This window comes from Culex pipiens, chromosome 2, assembly GCF_016801865.2.
Source record: "Culex pipiens pallens isolate TS chromosome 2, TS_CPP_V2, whole genome shotgun sequence".
NCBI classification, from domain to species: domain Eukaryota; kingdom Metazoa; phylum Arthropoda; class Insecta; order Diptera; family Culicidae; genus Culex; species Culex pipiens.
The window spans coordinates 123644187-123665351 of NC_068938.1; the positions used below are offsets into that span (position 1 = coordinate 123644187).

Consider the following 21165-nt stretch of genomic DNA (forward strand, 5'->3'; position numbering starts at 1 on the left):
AAATTCTAAATTTCTAAAATTCTAAAATTCTAAAATTCTAAAATTCTAAAATTCTAAAATTCTAAAATTCTAAATTTCTAAAATTCTAAAATTCTAAAATTCTAAAATTCTAAAATTCTAAAATTCTAAAATTCTAAAATTCTAAAATTCTAAAATTCTAAAATTCTAAAATTCTAAAATTCTAAAATTCTATAATTCTAAAATTCTAAAATTCTAAAATTCTAAAATTCTAAAATTCTAAAATTCTAAAATTCTAAAATTCTAAAATTCTAAAATTCTAAAATTCTAAAATTCTAAAATTCTAAAATTCTAAAATTCTAAAATTCTAAAATTCTAAAATTCTAAAATTCTAAAATTCTAAAATTCTAAAATTCTAAAATTCTAAAATTCTAAAATTCTAAAGTTCTAAAATTCTAAAATTCTAAAATTCTAAAATTCTAAATTTCTAAAATTCTAAAATTTTAAATTCTAAAATCCTGAAATTTAAAATTTCGAAAGCAAAGCAAAGCAATCCACTTAAACGAACCCCGGGTATTTGGTGGTCTCTGTTGCAAGTTTCTGCTCATTTAAATTTTGATAATTCTAAAAACTTTTAAATTAAAAGCAGCAATTAAAAATGATTTAGTAATTCATAAATGGTCAACTATTTATTTCTGTTATTCTTTAACAATCATCAATAAAATTTGTTAATTTCTGCAATTCTTTGATTTTTTAAATTGTAATTTCTTCAATTCTTGTAAAATTCTAAAAATCTAAAATCCTGAAATTTCAAAATTCTAAAAACTCTGAAATTAAAAACAAAAATTAAAAAAAGAATTAGAAATTTTCAAATTTTCTATTATTTAATTCTGTTAATCTTTAACAATTATCAATGAAATTTCAATTTCAATCAATGCGTTTTTCTCTAAACGCACGGTTTGTACATGGTGATTTTTGAAATGTTGGCGTCGATTTTATCGAGAAATTAAAAAGATAGATGTGAGCCGGTAACATACATGGAGTGAAACTTTCACAGCTGTCATGGAAAATTTTAAAGCAGCTTGACAGAAATTTTAACTCCTAGTTTAACTCCATATTGCGTTTTTAATTTCTCGATAATATTTTTTTCTGTCGGAGTTCAAAAGTTTTCCGCAAACATCACTTTGAAAGCAGTGAACCACCCTACCCGGTGAGTTCCCCTGTTCTTTGAGCCCGCGAAGAGGAGACAAGAAAACACAAATACGCCCCCAAAACCAAAGCTAAAAACTCGACTCGCCACCTACATTCGAGTAGGAGAACTTTGGTGCAAGGTTACCTTTACGTTTTTGTGCGATAAGTGCAAAGGCGAGTGAAAACTATTTTAATGTTTTTTGAAAGAAAATTGATCTTTTGGAATAAAACAAAGTTAACAGTTGGTAAGAAATAAAAAGTTCTGTCGATTGACTTTTTTATTTTTTTCCTAAGTTGCCTTTTTCATTGAAAATTCTGAGATCCGGATTGAAAACGCGAGAATGAGGTTAGATTGCAAATTTTGAAAATCATTCCAATTACCATTTTTCAAGCAGAGCTTTGCTTTTATGGTAGAAGTGACTTTAAAAAATATTTGTTCACTTGAATAATCTACATTCTCAATTGATTAGTTAGGTTTTGGTTGATTAAAACATTCCCTTATTTTGAATCAGATAATGAACAGGCTAAATTGGCCATTACACAAATATTTTCGTTTATATCAATTAAGCTATTTATTTCTTACCTGAAAATGGTATAATTGGCTATTAATCTCGATTTTATGATGAAATAAAACAATTTCAAATTTCAAACCAACTTACTCGCTGTAGGTTATAATGAAAACATCACCCCAAGTTTCAGCGCCCTCTAGTGGGGGGTAATTATGACGTTTGATTGCCTATTTTCGTGCGGTGCGTCTGTCATTCGCTTCGCAGCGGTCGTCGTCGTCGCGCCTCGCGAGTTCGGTGTGTGAAAAACCTTTTTCAACTTTTTTTCTGCTGCTGCCATTTTGCTAGAATTTTTCGCTCGCGCGTCGGTTCCTCCAAAACCTCCTCACGCCAAAGAAATGTCGTCCGGTCGTAACGAGTGCCGCATCTACGTCGGAAATCTGCCACCGGACATCCGGACCAAGGACATTCAGGACCTTTTCCACAAGTTTGGAAAGGTTACGTTTGTCGATCTGAAGAATCGTCGGGGGCCGCCATTTGCCTTCGTAGAATTTGAAGATAATCGGTAAGAATCGCCAGTCGGTCGGAATTGGTAATTTCGATAAATTTGTTTTTGCTTTTATTTTCTCTGCAGCGACGCGGACGATGCCGTGAAGGCCCGCGACGGGTACGATTACGATGGGTACCGACTGCGGGTGGAGTTCCCCCGAGGTGGTGGTCCCGGGAGTTACCGGGGCAGCCGAGGAAGCACCAGCGGTGACCGCGGTGGTGGTAGTAGTGGCCGCGACCGGGGTGGAAACAACCGTGGCCCTCCGGCACGCCGGTCACAGTTCCGTGTGGTGGTGACGGGCCTTCCGGCGTCCGGTTCGTGGCAGGACCTGAAGGACCATATGCGGGAGGCGGGCGACGTTTGCTTCGCCGATGTGTACAAAGACGGAACGGGAGTGGTCGAGTATTTGCGCCACGAAGATATGAAATATGCCATCAAAAAGCTGGACGATTCGCGCTTTCGGTCGCATGAGGTGAGTTCAAAACAAGCGAAAATGAAAGATAATTCAATTATGCAAGGGAAGAAGAGGAGTGGGCGTTTATGCTGCGCACTAGGGTGACAAGGAAAATTGGATTTAGTTTTCCTTATTTTAAAGTTAGCTTTTGGGTCGCAAATGGGAAGCGATGCCGATGACAATAACGCTTTCTACGAGCTTCTTGACCGCGAGTACAGGAATAATACGCTCAATTTGGACAGGACGAGAGTTCAGACCGGTTATTGGGAGGTTCAGAGCCCACCAGCAGACGAACGAGACCGGACTACGACTCATCGATTTCGCTACCTCCCGAAACATGGCCATACGTAGTACCTTCTTCCAGCACACCCTCCTCTACAAGTACACCTGGAGATCACCAAACGACACGGAGACACAAATCGACCAAGTTCATCGATGGTCGGCACTTCTTGAACATAATCGACGTCAGAATCTACTGTGGCGCGGACATCGGCTCGGACCATTACTTGGTAATGGCCACCGCCACCCATACCGGTATAATCTGGAGCGACTCTAGGACCATGAGGTCGCTACCCAGTACGCGCGGAAACTCAAAGCTGCGTTGTCAGACTAGGGTGAGCTTGCCGAAGCCTGCTGAAGCCGTATGGAAGCAGCCATTACGTAGCGGCATCGAGCGCCATCGGGTACGTGGACCGAGTTCGACGGAACGGCTGGTTTGACGAGGAATGTAAGGCGATTTGGGACGAGAAGAAAGCAGCTCGGGACAAGTGGCTGCTGCATAACACCCGTGGGAACAAGGAGTCGTACAAACAGTTGCGAAGACAGCAAACCCATCTCTTCCGGGATAAAAAGCGCCGCCTGGAAGAGTTGGAGTGCCAGGACAGGTGTATCGCTCCAAGGCTTCACGATGATGGAAGTTAAGAATGCCATCAAGAATCTTTAGAAAAGCAAAGTGGCTGGTATCGAAACCGAACTTATCAAGTTGGGCCCGGGCAAGTTGGTAACCTGTCTGCATTAGCTGATAGTCAAAGTCTTGGACATCAAACAGCTACCGGAGGATTGGAAAGAAGGAGTTTTATGCATTCGCATGGATGTGGTGATCTGAACATGTTTTTATCAACCGATCCAGCCAGTTTATCTGCTATGCCAACTACATGGACATTGTCGGCAGCAGGGCTGTGGAGTCGGAGTCGGAGTCGGAGCCGGAGTCGGTGGAGTCGGGTATTTTTGGGGACCTGGAGTCGGAGTCGGAGTCGGAGTCGTCAAAACTCGAATAGCTGGAGTCGGAGTCGGAGTCGGAGTCGGCTAAATTGTATGAGCCGGAGTCGGAGTCGGAGCCGGAGTCGTAAATTTCTGATAGACCCGGAGTTGGAGCTGGAGTCGGAGTTGTCTAAAAATTTAATATAATTTATGAACTTATTTATTGTTTAATATTTGTTATAATTCAGGTTGATTCCCATTTTTTTATATTTTAAATTTATTTATTGAATCGCGTGCACTGCGTTGACATTTTTTTTATTTATTTTTTTTTCTGGTTCAAGATATTTATCAGATGCCATGATGTCTTCGAAGCATTTTTATTAAGATTGGAAATGATTGGAATGAAAATCTGTTAATCTTCTCTTGTCAATGTTTGTATACACTCTATTATAGTGTCATAACTCATAAAATAGTAAACAATTGTGGCTTGTGGTCAAAAAATTCAAACATATCTAAATGATTCTTTTCTGTCTCTTTTCTTGTATTTATATATTCGTTCAATTAAAATTTGACGAAATTTTATCAAACTCTTTCTTAAAAAATATAAACACCGTCATCTTTTTGTCCGATAGCGAATGTCTTGGAGGTTTTATGTAGATAATTTTTTTGAATACGATAAATAATAGTTCACTATCAGTACTTAACGAAAATAATTATGTTTTTAAAACATTTGTAAAATTGATAGTACACTTAACCCCCGGTGGTTGGTCACTTTTTCGTTTGACACTTTTTTAGTCAAACTAAAAAGTAACGAACTGTCACTTTTTACACGGCGCTCACGCAAACTATCAAAACAAACGGTTGATAGTGTGTGTGAACTCCTTGTAAAAGGGGTGTCAAACTAAAATGTGACCCCGTTCGTTTGACAACAGTTGGTGTCAAACCATCGGGGTTTGACACTAAAACCCCTTTTACACGGAGTTCACAAACACAACCAAACTTTTGTTTTGATAGTGTTCGTGAGCATCGTGTAAAAAGTGACAGTTCGTTACTTTTTAGTTTGACTTTGACCAACCAACAGGGTACAAACTGAAAAAGTGTCAAACGAAAAAAACTCTACCAATAAATGCTCATTTTGAATGTAAATAAAAATAAAAATAAATCAAAGTAACGTGCTGAAAACATTTGAAACTGACAAAAAATATCGAAAATAAGTTGCAACTAATTTTTAATTGATCATTGTTTTTTTTAGATATATCGAATACCTCAGTGTTTACAATTTCTCTAAAAAACTGTGTGTCGATCCTTAAATAATATCGTTGAACAAGTCTTTTTTAACTTTAAATTGGGGTGATATATTTAACATAATTTTAATTAATTTTTTTAAATATTAGAATTGATTTATATGTTTCAAGTGTTTACTGGGCTTGATCACTCAATGTCCATGTACGTCTTCTCAAATAAATTCAAAAGAGCTTTAAAAAATAGTTACTTTAAAAATTGTCTATTTCAAAACCTATCTTTGATAGTTACTGTGTTTCTTTAAAATTTCGATTTTTTTTTTATTTTACATGTCAAATCAATCATGAAGGCTAGCTTTCTTTTAATATTTCATTAAAAAAGTACAATTAAACATTAATAAAGCTTGCTTATAAACATAATAAAATTAATGTAAAATTAAAGTAGTTTAATAAAAAGTTCCAATTTTTCAAACAACATAATCAAAATTAACTTAGAAAACTGTTGTGCTGAAAATGCGTTTAAATCTGAAGATATTTTTTATTTTTGTTTCAATAACGCTGAAAACATGTAACATAGAATAACGAACACTTATCTACCAAGCTTAGTATGGTTCCATACCATTCTCTTTGAATATTTAATTCGTATTTATCATTTTGCAAAACACCCTGAACATGAATGTCACCCCGGTTAACAGTATTCACGCAAGTGTGAACTGAAATGTGAGTGATGTGTTTAATTCAATTTTTTAAAATATTTTAAATAAAGATTAGGTGTCGGAGTCGGAGTTGGAGCCGGAGTCAACAATTTGTGAAAAGCTGGAGTCGGAGTCGGAGTCGGCTAGAGTTGGTAGGCCGGAGTCGGAGTCGGAGCCGGAGTCAACAATTTGTGGAAAGCCGGAGCCGGAGTCGGAGTCGGAGTCGGCTTAACTCAGAAAGCCGGAGTCGGAGTCGGAGTCGGAGTCGCTTGTAATATGACCCGACTCCGCAGCCCTGGTCGGCAGAACGTTTGAAGAAGTGGTTAGGAGTTTCACTGACTTGTAGCGGGAAGCGGAGAAGGTTGGATCGAGGGTGATAGTGGCTAAGACGAAGAATCTGCTGGCAAGAGGAACCGAGTCCCTCAGGGCTCGCATAGGGCCGAGCGTGAAGATCGACGGCGACGAGTTCAAGGTTGTGGAGGAGTTTGTGTACCTCCTGATGCTGGTAACGCTGGTAACACAAACAATGTTTAACACCGCACTGCGAAACCAGATAGTCAAAATATTAAGCACTCTTATTGCTCTGCACAAACTTAGCAACTTTTGAAAGTTACATGATAGTGCAAGCAATTTATACATATGTCAGGAGGCCGCTTTGGGCTCATTTAACACGTCAATAGTTTGGGAATGTTTTGCTGGGAAAAGGTTTGAAGTGGTTCGATTACAAGTGATTCATAACTATACAATTCATATGGTAATCATTCGTTCTATAATTAAATGTTGGGAAGTCCTTTGTCACATGAAAAGACGTACCGTATCCAACAAGTATCATTTCTCCTCCCCAGGGCGAAGTTGCCTACATTCGTGTACGTGAGGACTCTGGCAACGACGACCGTCGCGGCGGTGGAGAGCACCGCGATCGGTGAGTATTAGACACACGGTTGGAGTTGTACCACTTAAAAATTCAATTTCCCCCACCCAGGTCATACTCGCCTCGCAGACGCCGCGGAACGCCAACCTACTCGCCGGTCCAGCGCAGCTTCTCGCGGTCCCGTTCGCGCTCCTTCAACTACTAGAACCCCATGGGGACGGTCGGATGACCACCTTTCGGATCCGGATTTCCCCGAGTTGGAATGGATTCCAAGTAATTTGATGATAAATATGTACATTTAGACAGACGGAAGAGAGGCAAATCAACTTTCAAACACACAGACACAGATTTTCCGCGTGACGACCCTCTACACACAAGAGCTGTAGAAACACAAACACACACATTTTAGTTACGATGTGATTGCACCGGCGGGTGCGGTCTAATTTTAAGGAATATTTTAATCATTTTAGTACATTCCTTGCAAAAGAAGTCACACTTGAAAAACACACACAGTTGAGCAAATTAAGTACGCTGGAAATTCTATCGATCGGATATCTCTAACTTTTTTTTGTGTATAGATCACACTAATTAAACTCCCTAACTTTCCGAAACAATCAGAGCAAGGGTTGAATCTTGAGTGTAAAGTACGTTCGTTTTGCGTTGTTGATCTTTTATTTCTTGCTTGAGAAACGATAACACGATTCTATCGAAATAATCACAGACGCTTGCAATCTCTTCTAGCGCCTGAAGTGTTCGACACGAAGAGCTCGATCGAAAATGTGGGATGAACCAACTATTAATTCTTTTTTTCCTTTTCAAATCAAATTTGCCACCCACCGACGATTTGCCACCTGTTCTAAAGCCTGTTTCTTCTTCTTTCAAACAGGACGAAAGGAGATTGTCTCCTTGCTTGTGTGGTGTGAGTTTGCTTCACTTCACAGGACTCGTAGGAATCAGGACTCGGGAAATTGAAGGACCTCCTCGGATTCTCTTTTGCTCATTTAATAACATAAAAACGGATCACTGGATCGCGCAGATCAGGACAGGATTCGGGACTTGCGAACTGGAACTGGAAACAGGAAACGAACGCCGCAGGAACGCCCCCACCTTTGGATGGAACGGTTGCTGCTGCTTTGATATCTGAAGGTGTGTGTTCCACCCGTTTCGCGTGGTGGACAACCTTCATTTTTTTTCCAAATTACGACACGTTGCGTCGAGACATCGTTGCCGAGCTCAAGTCTGTAGCGTCGGTTTGCGATGCCCCCTGGATTTTCACTTCAATTTCTCTCAAGGATAAGGAAGAAACGCGCTACAAGGAAGTTTCAAGTCAGGAAGGACTCTTGGCACGCGTGGATAATTGTCAAAACCGGATTTCTGTTTCATGGAAGTGAACCGACGCTACGCACGACGATTCTTGGCAGCAAGTGCTCTCGGCGCAACATTTGACCAATTGTTTCTCGAATTCCTGAACGAACATTGTGGAAATTTTAAATTTTATTCATACTAGCGTAACGGTATGAACCAAAATGCAGCTAACGCAAAAAAAGGATAAATTGGATGGATGGAGTTTGGACAAATTGACTTTTAACCCCCACTCTGGAAGGACTTCGCGGGATCGTGTTGGGACAATGTCAGGATTTGGAATTATCCCACGTTCGTATCGTAAAACTCTGCTCTGGACGACGTGGGACGACTGTATGAGATCGATCTTCTGTCTTCTCAAGGCCCTAGCTTTTCCCCTGTGCGCACCGTGGAACACACTTTTTCGCTGGATTCGTTGTCTCGAGAGGAAGGATTATATCGGTGTGTATTACTGTTTCTCTCAACCTCTTTCTCTCAATCTCTCACACTCAGGTACCAATCCTTAACCTTTACCAGTCGGTTCTTAGTCAATTTTCCTGTTTAACAATCTTGTTTTAGAGACTTTTTGCACATTTTCATCTTTCTAACCATTTCATTCTTTTCGTTAGCGTTTAATCCAAACAGTTTCTAGTATAATTTGTTTGCCTCCCTTTCATCAAGAATTCTTTTAATTTCTCCGTTCGATTTAACATAGCAGTTATTATTCATAACAAATTACTTTCGTTCATACTTTCTATGCAAAAAAAACGCATCAAACCACGCGAAATAGTCAAGTCTTGCTTAATTATTGTGTAGAAAAAATAAAAAAACAAGCATGAGACCACTTAGTCAAACCCCTTGGGAGTGGTGGAACCGCACGGGTCACGTGTTTGACGGCCCAGTTTTCTTTGGAATGACGTGAAAACAAATCAAACCCCATTTATTTCAGTGCAGTAAAATTAAGTTACAGAGTTACAGTAGAAGGAATCGCACAGGAGGGAACGACCTAGCAGTTCCAAGGAGGATAGTGAGTGTCCGTGGTGGTTTTGAAATGAGTTTAAACAAAAGTCAGCTGGAAACAGTAAGTAAACACGAGTTTGGAGAGTTTTGCACCACGATGCCATACCGCAAGAGTGTGACAAAAGGATTACGATTACAGCAATAAAATGCGTTTTAAAATCAAGAGAGATTAAGTTATTTATATCACATTGCCCATGGGGAGAATTTTACTTGAGTTGCACATTTTGTGAACACTTGGGAGCATTCTAGGGGTCATACTCGAGGTCAGCGACGCCTTATTAGTGAAATTTGAAATGTGTTATTGTTGATGTCTTAAAATCCGCCATCTAGAACATCTCGATTCCCTTTGAGGATCAGATCAACCGGAAAATTAGGATTTAGCCTAGATTTATCATAAACCGATTTGCCATGCGATTCGCTTTTTGCATTGCTTTTTTCGAGTTTTAAAATGATTCAATTTCAACTAAGATTTCAACAAAATCTTCTGAGACTTTAAATGCGATTATTAAATGAGCAATTTTCTGAGATTTCGGTAATTCGTTTTTTTTTATTTTTTAATCCGGCTGAAACTGCAGGCCAAGCATGGATGATACTGAAGCAGCCATTACACTACCGCAAACAAACAAACAAACTCGCACTTTTTCGTGTTCGACAGTTTGCCAAACTCGCAAACATGTTTGCGGAAAACTCCCGAACAAGGCAAAATGTATGCAGGCTGACGTTTGTACAAAAACATCCAGCCAAACAAACAAAGCAGGCATACTGGCAAACTGTCAAAAAGTGCGAGTTTGTTTGTTTGTTTGCCGTAGTGTAACTGCTCCTTGATGATACTCGTCGGTTGGCGGCGGGGGCATGGAAACCCTATTCCGATAAAAGCAAACTGACTATTTCATACTATAGTGTCTAAATCGGACTGTAGAGAACGGATTTGGACGCTTCAAGTTGCAAAAGAAATGTATTTTTATCTCTTGTTAGAGTAATGAGAAACGCAGTGGATTAGAAATACGTCCAATCGGTAGAAGTTTATTTTAACTAATAATTGTAACCAAGCTGCCGGCACACAGTGCCTACTTGATTGCGCGCAGTCTTCAACTCAACACTCCTCCTAGACTGCTGCGGTCAAGCCTATCATCCCAGCCAGCTTCTCCGTCCTGATCCTGGCTAGTGGCTTCGTGAGAAGGTCCGCCACCATGTCCTCCGTTGGACAGTAAACGCAGCTTACCTCCCCCTTCTCGATCTGGTCCTTCGTGAAGTGGAATCGCGTGGCAATGTGCTTCGTCCTGTTGCTGAACTTCTCGGCAGACAACATCTTCAGGCAGCTTTGGTTGTCTTCCTGGATAACGACTTGCTGCTCGTCGTTCAACTCTCGCAGAAGCACCTTCAGCCACAGCGCCTCCTGCGCCGCTTCGGAAAGCGATACAAACTCGGCCTCGGCGGTTGAAAGCGAGACACAGCTCTGCTTCCTGCATGCCCAGCTTACAGTTCCGCCGTTGACCTTGAACACGAATCCGCTGTTAGATTTCCTGTCCTCTCGGTTCTCCGCCCAGTCGGCGTCGCAAAATCCAACGATCCCGTTGTCGGTTCCGTTCTGGCTCAGTCGCAATCGGTAATCCTTTGTTCCTTTCAGATACCTCACGACTCGCTTCAGCTCATTCCAGTCGTCCTGCGTTGGCCTGCTGGTCTTGCGGCTCAAGATGGACACCGCCGCCGAGATGTCCGGCCTCGTGTTGACGGCAATATACAGCAGCTTCCCAACCAACTTCTGGTACTCCTTGTTGTCCGGAAGAGGCTCCTCCTTCGACTCGCGCTTGATGTACCCCGGATCCAGCGGAACAGTGGACACCTTCGCGTCCGCAAGTCCGCTCGACTCGATGACTTCTCCGATGTACTTCCGTTGGCTCAGGAAGTAATCACCGTGTGCGTTCTTCTCGATCTCCATGCCGAGGTAGAACCGGATGTCGCCCAGAACGCTCATCTCGAAGTTTTGCTGCAGCGCTCCAGCCAAGGCCTCGATCATCTTCGGATCTTCGCTCGCAACAATCAAGTCGTCCACGTACACAAGAACATAGCACCAACGTCCAGCTCGTCGCTTGCGGTACAGGCACGTGTCCGCCACACACCGCTCGAATCCTTGCCGCTTCAAGGCATCGTGAAGCTTCTGATTCCAGGACCGGGCCGCCTGCTTCAGTCCGTACAGGCTCTTCTTCAGCTTGCACACCTTGCCTTTGGCGCCTTCGAATCCGCGTGGCTGACGCATGTAAATCTCCTCCTCAAGATCGCCGTACAGGAAGGCGGTCTTGATGTCGTACTGCTTCACGGTCATGCGTTTCTTCGCAGCAACAGCCATCAGCGCGCGAAAGGTCGTTTGTCGCACCACCGGCGCGAACACTTCGTCGTAGTCGGTCCCGTATTGTTGGCTGAATCCTTGCGCAACCAACCGTGCCTTGAACCGCAACACGCGACCATCCGCGTCCCGCTTGATTTTGTAGACCCATTTCGAGCCAACAGCCTTCCGACCCGGAGGCAGGTCGACGAGGGTCCACGTCTCGTTGGCCTTGATCGACTCAAGCTCGTCGACCATCGCTTGCTTCCAGCGCTCCGCGTCCGGCGACGCCATCGCCTCCGCGTAGGTCCGCGGCTCCGCAAGTGGATCGTCTCGGTGTACAGCTGCTAGCCCTCCAAACTCAACATCGTCGGCATCATCGTATTCGCTGGAGTCGCTCGAATCGTCCTCGAGTGCCTGAGAAATGGTGGACACGGGTAGACCTTTGCCAGAAACGATAAAGTCTTTGTACTTGCCTGGAAGGATGTGCTCCCGACCGCTGCGCCCCAACACCCCTGACCCGGGTGGTTTGGAAATGTTTTGCGGAGGGAGCACGTTGGTCATGGTCGAACTACTGCTAGCTACTTGGTCATCGACCACAGCATCGGTCCTAGGCCCAGGGACCGCAGCATCCACCACAGGCTCTTCGTGGCCGTCGTCTTCGAGGACATCATCAACATCGAGAGGCTGCTCCTCCTCAACGGCATCCGGTTCCGGCGGAACCAGTCCAGGCTGCTGCGCGGCATCAACCTTCGGAGTTGTACCGAAGTCAAGGGAAATTACCTCCGGTTTCTTCTTCGTGACAGCCGCTTTCTCGCCCAAGCCTTCGTTGATGAAAGTCACTTCGCGACTCTTCAGGAAAGTCTTGCTCGCGAGGTCGTACAGGCGGTACCCCTTCGTGTCCTCTTCAAAACCAATCAGCACACACTCACGAGACTTTGAATCCCACTTCTTGCGCTTGACTTTCGGCACTTGCACCATCGCCTTCGTTCCGAACACGCGAACGTGAGAGAGATCCGGTTTCTTTCCGCTCCACATCTCCTCCGGTGTGAGACTGTGACCGCTGGTTGGCGATCGGTTCATGAGGTAAACTGCAGCATTCACCGCCTCGGCCCAGAACGGTTTCGGTAGCTTGGCCTCGAACAACATGCAGCGCCCTCTCTCGACCGCTGTCCGGTTGAAGCGTTCGGCCATCCCGTTCTGCTCTGGAGTGTAGTCATTGGTGGTCTGGTGTCGGATGCCCATCCGCTTCAAGTACTCCCGGAATCCCTTGTTGACGTACTCTTTGCCGTTGTCCGTACGCAACGTCTTCAACTTCCGGCCTGTCTGGCGCTCCGCCAGGACATGGAATTCTTTGAAGCAAGCCAGTACTTCGTCCTCCGACTTGGTCTTGAGAAAGTACACAAACGCTCGTCGGGACTTGTCGTCGATAAACGAAACGTAGTACCGACAACCGCCGACGGACGGCAGCTCCATCGGGCCAGCAATATCGGAATGAATTACCTCAAGCAACTCCTCGGCGCGGGAACCACTCTTGCTGAACGGTAGTCGAGCTTGTTTCCCCATCGGGCAAACCTGGCAATCGTCCATGCCGTCTCCGTTGATCTGCACACCGCTGGCTACACCGTTGGCCAGTTTCTTGATGCTGCTCACGTTCAGGTGACCCAGGCGCTTGTGCCAAGTCTCGAGAGTCTCCACGCGCGAGCACGCCAGCGCCTTGTTCTTGCGCTGGTCCACCTTGAACAGGTCATCTTCGATAACACCGGTCGCAACGACGCCGCCATCAGCGTTCCGGATAATGCAGCCGTCCGCGTTGAACAGCACCGTGTTGCCCTTGCGTACGATTTGTGCGATCGACAGCAAATTTGTCGAAAGATCGGGGACAAAGTGCACATCGCTTACCGGAACAGGTTCCTCACCATTGAAACACGACGGGAAGAGCGTGGCCGTTCCGCATGCCTGGATCTCCATCGACTCCTTGTTGGCAGCTACAACCGTTCCGCTCCGGTCCCGCACGTCCTCCAGCAGCTCCAGGTTCCGCGTCATGTGCTGTGTCGCACCTGAGTCCAGGTACCAGTCGTCCGTCCCGGCCGACTTGAATGTTGACAGCACCGTGCACAACGCTTGCTTCCCGCGCACGGCATCCTTCTCGGGGCAGTGCTTCGCAATGTGGCCAATTTTGTTGCACTTCCTGCATCGTGGGCCGCGTTCCTCCGGCTGACTTTTTCGCGAACCGTGGTTGCTACAAGAGCCGCTCGCTGTTTGGTCGTCGCCATGGAAACCGCCCGCTGTTTGGGTGTTGCGTCGGTAACCACCTGGCTTGTTGACTCGCCGCTTAGCAACGAATGTTTTTTCACCTGGCAACAGCTCGTCCTCCTCCTGCAGCAGAATCGTCTTCACGGAGTCCCCCGTGATCGCCATTCCGGAGTTCTTGAGCGCCATTACCATGGGCTTGAACCGGTCCGGCAGCCCCGCCAACAGCAACGCTCCTACGAACCTGTCTGGAATCGGGAATCCGATGCTTTTCAGCTGGTGGCACGCCGAGATGATCTGGTTCGCGTAGATTTCCATCGTTCCGCAGCTGTCCAGATCGGTCCTGATGAGCTTGTGCAGCAATCCGACCTCCCGCGTGAGTCCGCTCTCCTCGAACGCGTTGACCAGATTCTTCCAAGCTTCTTGCGCCGTCTTCGCTTCGCGAACGTGGTAGTAGTTTACCGGTTCCAGGAACTGGATGATCTTCCCTCGCGCAAGCTTGCTCTTGGCCGGGTCGACCGCTTCCACCGTTCCATCCGCCTTCACCTTCGGTTCGACGGCATCCCACAGGTCTTCAACTTCGAGGTGGGTTTGGACCGCAAACTTCCAGTCGGCCCAGTTCTCCCGACCGACCAGCCGTTCGATCCCGTAATTCCGATCGGACATCTTCCGCTAGTCTTCGCGCACGTCCGGGCTCATAACCTCTTGTTAGAGTAATGAGAAACGCAGTGGATTAGAAATACGTCCAATCGGTAGAAGTTTATTTTAACTAATAATTGTAACCAAGCTGCCGGCACACAGTGCCTACTTGATTGCGCGCAGTCTTCAACTCAACATTATCCTCTAGCGGCCACTGTGGTTCCGGACCGATCCGGATTATCCAACGGTTTTGTTCCGAAACGTTGTTTTCTACTCCAAAATGGGGTTTCCGACGGTTTTTATTGGGAATTTTTTAGTTTGTGTTCTTTTAACACTGAAAACATTTTTCTAAAAATAGTTGTTTGAAAAACTCATGTTTCGTAAAGTTTTACATAAACAAGAAAATTTATGCTAAATTTTCATATAAACTTACCAAACAAAGTTATCAAAAGTTCAAAATCGGTTCAAGTGTGTTGGAGGCACTTCAAAATGACAAACTAACAACTTTCAATTAATTGCTTTATCACAAATCAGTCTAACTTAGTAGATTAATGAGGCGTACGGAAAATTTTTTGGCCTAAATTTGTGACTTTTATTATAAAATAATTTTTGTAATTTTTTTATTACAAATTGTTGCCAAACCAATGTCAGGGTCGTAATGAGGGCATTCTCCCGTGTCTTTGATATATAAAAGTTGGAACTTACTAAAAATTTAGGGATTCTAACAACGAATAATGTGTCCGTACAGGGCTGTACGGACAGCTACAGTGTATCAACAAATAAATACGACTTAACACTCGACTTAACACTAGGAAAGATTTCAGGAGAAAACAATACACAGTAAAATAACAATTAGTTTTTGAATTCAAACTATAAATACAGTCATCCCACATATTCGGAACACCCACAAATTCGGAACACTTTAGTGATAATTTGTCAATAGCATGCCAAATGCATCTTTTCTGTCGGCCCTACTATTATTAGGACCTTTATTTGGACATTTTCTTGCTATTTCACTAGTAAAAGTAGTACTTCTAAACCAAAAAAAAACGGCATCTCAAGACTATTTCATTCAGAGCAGCAAAACACTGCCTTCAAATTGCATGTTACATAATTGTGCCTCCCACAATTGTGAAACACCTGAATTTAACTGATATTTTTCAAAAAAAAATTATCATACCATTCATAAAACATAACTAAGCTAGAGTTTGGTTGGTTTCAGTGCGTTAAGTCATTAATTTGTAAAAAATATGTACTCATGGAGAGAACCGAAGTTTGTTTACATCCGTAAGAAAAAAGTGTTCCGAATTGGTGGATTTCAAGGGACAAAACTTTTCTTCAAAAACTTGATATAAAAGTTAAATTTTGCAGTTGTTCGACACAGCAATCGAAAGATCGCAGGAAAAGCTTTCAACCAAAACCTTCTGAGACTTTAAACGCGGTTATTAATAACAATTTTGTTGATCATACACTACCTTTCCTTTTCTACGATCACCAGTTGTGTTGGTCCGAGCCGGGATTTGAACCCCGATTCACAGTTTACGAGCCGGAAGCGTTACCACTAGGCTACGTAGCAAGCTTGTTGGACGGCATCTCAAAAATGAATCGAAATGCAACATTTTGATTTTTATATTGTACGATTTGTTTCTTCTATTTAAAAAAATAATAACATAATTATCCTGAATATTTGTAAAATATAAATTTAATCTAACCATTTTAAACACCCTGTCCCTTAGGCTTTCCTCCAAAAACATCACCTGGAATTACATGTAAATACCAAACTAGGTAATCATCAGTCGTCATCCCCCTCGAACACTCGAATCAAATCACCGATCGACGCCGGATAGCCCGTCACCGGACATTTACTCTCCTTCTGAAGATGCGCCACAATGCAGCGGTAGCAGTAAACGTAACCGGAAACGGACACCGCCGTCGCAATTTCCCACCGCTGCAAGCAAAGCGGACACTTGCCCCGGTACTTTTCCCCGTTCAGGTCACCCGGCGGAGCGTCCGGAGTGGGAAGCTTGGCCAGATCGCCCATGTTGGCCTCGTTTTGCCACCACTCGATAAATTGCAGAAAGAAGGCCGACAGCTCGAGACTTCGCAGCAGGGCAGAGCTGAGGAGTTTGGCGGGTTCGACTCGACCGGAAAGAAGCTCCTGGAACGTCCATGATTGCTCCTCTTCCTGCTGGTATGTCAGTGAGAGGTTCAACGCTCGCAGGACCGGCGAGTGCGTCGGAACGGCTCCGGCCAGATATGATACGTAATGGACCAGTCGGACGCACTCGAAGCACGCTTTAAGGTATGGGACGATCTGGGTTAGGCGGACCTTTTCCGGCGATATCACACGACCGTTTTCGTAATCTTCCTTCCATTGGGTTATTTTTGCTTCTAACTTGCGGTACAGATAAGGAGCTACGACGAGTAGGGCCAGTGACCACCGTTGTCCGTTCTGATCGAATCGATTGGTTCGCAGCGAAGTTCTTGTTAGGCCGTAGAAAACCTCCGAAAGGGAGCCTCCCTTGTAGCGCAGGTAGTAGCTCTGGACGGCCCAGTTGAACACCAGAAACACCTCGTCGTAGTATCGCAGCAGTGGACCGAAGGCGACTGGTTTTATCGATGCTAAAAACTGATTTGGAGGTATTAGGCATGAGCTCATTACGTAAATTCAGTATCTTACATTGGCAACTCTTTTGAGGGCTGGATAGAACGTCGCGTTCAGTGAATCTGCGGCCACGACTTCGAATATCGAAGGTCGAGCTTCGATATTTTGCGTGATGTGCGCTCCTTTAGCTGCCATCGTTGTCACAAATTTTCGATTAAGTCCATTAAGTATATTGTGTTTTGATTTGAGATGAACCACAGTTGCCTCGTACTGTCACGTTTTTTGGTAGATTGGACTGCATTGAAACATTAGGGTAACCATTTCGGATTTTTATACCTAAAGTGCTGTTTATCATTGAAAGTCGGCTTCTATTACAGACGTAGCAGTCAATGTATTCCCAGAAAAAAAATACCATATAAATCTTCCATATCTGGGTTGTGACAGGCACAAGAACATGAACCAAGACATTTGAACATCATCAGGTAAACAAGACAATCATAAGATAAATGAAGAAAATCAATGCACCAATAAAAAAGGTCAAATTGTCTTGCAATGCCAACCATAGCTTGATAATAATGATGGGTAGATGGAAACCTGTCTGTTGGTTGGAAGTGGCAAGTAGAGTATGTAGTGGTGCGGAAAACCTGAGCGTTTGACCCGGACGGATCGGTGTTGCTACCGACTTGTTGATACGCAGAGGTACGGTACCACACAGGCCGAAGCTGGTAGAATCTTGGATTAACTAAATTCATGAGACGACACCCAGTCATTGTAATTCGTACACCAAAAGGCGCTTCAGCAGCAAGTGCAAGGAATCTTAACGTATGGTGGATTGTATCCGGAATAAAGGATGGTTTGAAGATTCCTAAGTGGAAATTCAACGGAGATGAAATCGGATTTTATATGTTAAAACTGGCAAAACAAGTCATCGCCAAAAAAGGAAGCCGAGATGTCATGATGGTAGAATCGAGCAATTTTAAGAAAAAAATCACAGAGTTCTGCTTTAGTGCAGATGGTTACTGTTTCCCACCAGACATCTCTCTGCAGTACCAACGATTGTGATACAAAGGACTATCCGGAATCGTTAAATCGAACATCTGAACAACCTTGTTGGATCTACATCTACTGTTCATCCTAAAATTTATCATTTGTAATGTGTCCGATTCTGTTCTTGGTAGACGGCCATAAATCACACGAAGCATTTGCAACTGCAGAGGTTTGCTAGAAGCTTGGTATAGCGGTGCTTATTGCAATATACCCGCTATAACCAACGTATAAACCTTGGACCCATTTTCGGAGATATACTTTGTGATGTCTTAGATGGATGAAGCTTAGATACTGAAGTCCGTATTAGAGAAGAGCCAACTAAGGCAAGCTTTTGTACAACATTTATTTGAAACGCCTAATAGTTATAGACCCAAAATTTACCAGGATTCTAAGAACAGTAGGCTACGGCTAATCACAGAAAGACCCAGACATGTTCAATTGGGTCCTAAAATGAAGCTTAGATTGCTGATATTATTGTTTACAGCTATAAAGCTTATTTTTCTGAGTACAATGACCCTTTGTACGACCACAAAGAGTTTAAAATGGATTTTTAAATCAATTTGGAAAAATTAACCTCCCGGTCCTTCTTGACAGAAAAGCTCCTACTTGACAGCTCGTTCCAAGGGGACCATAGTTGATCCATCGAAAAAATGTTGACTTGTCAAAAAAAAAATTGCATTAAAATGAAAAAAAAAATATCAGAAATGGTTTTTAATCGTGTTTTTTACCGTTGTACATAAATATTGACATAGGGCTTTAGTACCCAATTCAAGCTTAAAATTTTTCAAACCTCTGTTTTATGGTAATAAAAAATAAATTTCTATCCCACAGTTGACTTAAGTTCACAACCAGACGAGAACCGGCTTGATGATCCACCCTAGGGTAGCGTTCCTCTTCACTTTACCGGTCTATCCGTAACATTCACCCTTCCAGATTGTTGTTTTGCACACGACACTGATTTCGCTTTTTCTTTTGTTGGTACCGGCGAACCAAGCTCATCGTCTTTTATAACATTATTATCATTTCGTTTCTTCGTCTGGTGAGTTCCAAAAAACAGCTCTGTCCTAACGACCTTAGTTCAATCGTTCACCGTTAGCTTTTTTGTGAGACTTAGTACGTCATTTAAAAATCTTTTCCTCTGTCTTTCTTACAGTCACCTCCAGGAGGCTTTATCAACCTACAATGAGTAGCACTGCTGGAAAGGTAAGCAAATTTGATAAGCTTATCTTCTTTGATGAAATTTGACAATCATACTTGGTCCTAATGGTTTATAGAGAGTGTTTGTAAATGTCTTAGTTAGACTTAGTGACTTTCTCTTTTTGAATATTTTATTGCTTTCGCAAATCAATACTAAATAATTCCAACCTTCCCAGGTCATCTCGTGCCGGGCCGCAGTCGCTTGGGAGCCCAAGAAACCGCTCTCGATCGAAACGATCGAAGTGGCCCCTCCGAATCCGGGTGAAGTTCGGATTAAGGTGGTCGCGTCCGGCGTCTGCCACACCGATGCGTACACGCTGGATGGACACGATGCGGAGGGCGTGTTTCCGGTCATTCTGGGTCACGAAGGTGCCGGAATTGTGGAAAGTGTCGGCGAAGGGGTTACCAAGTTTAAGGAGGGTGACCACGTAATTCCGCTCTACATTCCGCAGTGCTTCGAGTGCAAGTTTTGCAAGTCGCCGAAGACGAACCTGTGTCCGAAGATTCGCGCGACGCAGGGAAAGGGATTGCTTCCGGATGGAACGTCCCGGTTTACGTGCAAGGGCAAGGAGGTGTTCCACTTTATGGGAACTTCGACGTTCTCGGAGTACACTGTTGTGGCGGAGATCTCGTTGTGCAAGATCAACGAAACTGCGCCCTTGGATAAGGTTTGTCTGCTGGGTTGTGGCATTCCGACCGGGTATGGAGCCGCGCTTAATACGGCCAAGGTTGAGCCGGGGAGTAGCTGCGCCATCTGGGGACTTGGAGCGGTTGGATTGGCCGCAGCAATGGGTTGCAAGGCTGCCGGAGCGACCCGGATCATCGGGGTGGACATCAATCCGGACAAGTTCAAAACGGGAGAAAAGTTTGGCTGCACGGAGTTTGTGAACCCGAAGGACTACGACAAACCAATTCAGCAGGTTCTGATTGAGAAGACCGATGGTGGACTGGACTACACCTTTGAATGCGTTGGCAACACCCTGACGATGCGTGCCGCGCTGGAGTCCTGCTGCCGTGGTTGGGGAACTTCGGTTATCATTGGAGTAGCCGAGTCGGGCAAGGAGATTGCCACGCGTCCGTTCCAGCTGGTTACCGGAAGGACGTGGAAGGGAACGGCTTTCGGAGGATGGAAGAGTGTCGAAAGTGTGCCGATGCTTGTGGAGCGTTATCTGAAGAAGGAACTGATGGTGGATGAGTTCGTAACGTATAACATGGCGGTCGAGGAAATTAACGAAGCATTTAAATTAATGCATGAGGGCAAGAGCATTCGATCGGTTGTTAATTTCTGAATGTTTGCATAGAATGCTGTAACGTACAAGTGAATACATGAATATTTTTGTTTTCTAATTTTCATAAAATGATTTTTTTTTCTAGAATAGTGATGTATCACAGCTTTTACTTTAGCGTAACTTATCTTTTAAAAGACCCAACAATAATTTCCATATAAAATTAGGTCTTTCGCGGCCAATAACTGGAAACCACTTTTTTTAAGCTTGCCATCACTGCCAGTTTTGCTGGGCGTGAAGCGCGTGAAGGCAGTTTTATCTGCCAAACACTGGCACAAGCACAACTCGATGCCAACATTTCAAAAAGCATCATGTACAAACCATGCGTTTTGAGAAAAACGCATTTGAATGTTGAGCATCCATTTTCAATTACCATTTTTATATAAAAGCAAAATAAGATGTTCTAATGATAACGAACGATGAAAAACGTTGCTTTTGTTGATACTTGATCATCCATATTCAATAAAACATAATTTCCGTAATTTTATTTGAGAAAAACAAACATAACTTCTTTTGAAATCACCAACGTCGATATCACCCTGCTGTCACTGAGGGGGGCACTTTGTTATGATTCGTTTTTCTTCGCCGAATGTACATGGCGCTTTTTTCATGCTGCTTTTTTTTCGTCACGAGGTTTATGTAGCCTTTTGTTTGACAGGTTGACAGGGCTATATAAACAGGGACCGCTGATGGCAGAGATTTTGTTTATGTTACTTTATTTAAAATCATATTTAAACAGACTTTACTGAAGTAACTTTTGCTCATTTTTGGTGGAGAAGTAGCTAATT

At 43.7% G+C, this 21165-nt stretch overlaps 3 protein-coding genes across 4 annotated transcripts; 2 read left to right on the forward strand and 1 right to left on the reverse strand.

Moving 5' to 3' along the window:
* Window positions 1-1905: 1905 nt before the first annotated feature.
* Window positions 1906-7313, forward strand: LOC120416638 (serine/arginine-rich splicing factor 1A). Its single transcript, XM_039578449.2, has 4 exons — window positions 1906-2220; window positions 2290-2677; window positions 6641-6717; window positions 6778-7313. The coding sequence occupies exons 1-4, from the start codon at window positions 2054-2056 to the stop codon at window positions 6869-6871; spliced, it is 726 nt and encodes a 241-aa protein (XP_039434383.1). The 5' UTR covers window positions 1906-2053; the 3' UTR covers window positions 6872-7313.
* An 8537-nt stretch (window positions 7314-15850) lies between these two features.
* Window positions 15851-17076, reverse strand: LOC120416640 (peroxisome assembly protein 12). The gene is made up of 2 exons (XM_039578450.2): window positions 16923-17076; window positions 15851-16871 (listed from the first exon to the last, which is right to left on the reverse strand). Exons 1-2 carry the CDS (start codon window positions 17040-17042, stop codon window positions 16035-16037), a joined length of 957 nt encoding a protein of 318 aa, XP_039434384.1. The 5' UTR covers window positions 17043-17076; the 3' UTR covers window positions 15851-16034.
* Window positions 17077-18830: 1754 nt separating this feature from the next.
* LOC120416657 (alcohol dehydrogenase class-3) lies at window positions 18831-20449 on the forward strand. Of its 2 annotated transcripts, XM_039578467.2 has the most exons (3): window positions 18831-18933; window positions 19048-19097; window positions 19268-20449. In XM_039578467.2, exons 2-3 carry the CDS (start codon window positions 19077-19079, stop codon window positions 20378-20380), a joined length of 1134 nt encoding a protein of 377 aa, XP_039434401.1. In that variant the 5' UTR covers window positions 18831-18933; window positions 19048-19076; the 3' UTR covers window positions 20381-20449. The 2 variants fall into 2 exon arrangements, with proteins under 2 accessions (XP_039434401.1, XP_039434402.1); XM_039578468.2 differs by lacking the exon at window positions 18831-18933 and having other exon boundaries at window positions 18948-19097.
* Window positions 20450-21165: the final 716 nt, after the last annotated feature.

Excerpts from the sequence above, each read along its gene's own strand:
- LOC120416657 (XM_039578467.2), top strand. The coding sequence starts at position 19,077 with ATGAGTAGCACTGCTGGAAAG. Across the intron at positions 19,098-19,267 it reads TGAGTAGCACTGCTGGAAAG|GTCATCTCGTGCCGGGCCGC; the intron begins GTAAGCAAATTT and ends CAACCTTCCCAG.
- LOC120416638 (XM_039578449.2), top strand. The coding sequence starts at position 2,054 with ATGTCGTCCGGTCGTAACGAGTGCCGCATCTACGTCGGAAATCTGCCA. Across the intron at positions 2,678-6,640 it reads CGCGCTTTCGGTCGCATGAG|GGCGAAGTTGCCTACATTCG; the intron begins GTGAGTTCAAAA and ends TCTCCTCCCCAG. Across the intron at positions 6,718-6,777 it reads GGTGGAGAGCACCGCGATCG|GTCATACTCGCCTCGCAGAC; the intron begins GTGAGTATTAGA and ends TCCCCCACCCAG.
- LOC120416640 (XM_039578450.2), bottom strand. The coding sequence starts at position 17,042 with ATGGCAGCTAAAGGAGCGCACATCACGCAAAATATCGAAGCTCGACCT. Across the intron at positions 16,872-16,922 it reads CCCTCAAAAGAGTTGCCAAT|TTTTTAGCATCGATAAAACC; the intron begins GTAAGATACTGA and ends CCTCCAAATCAG.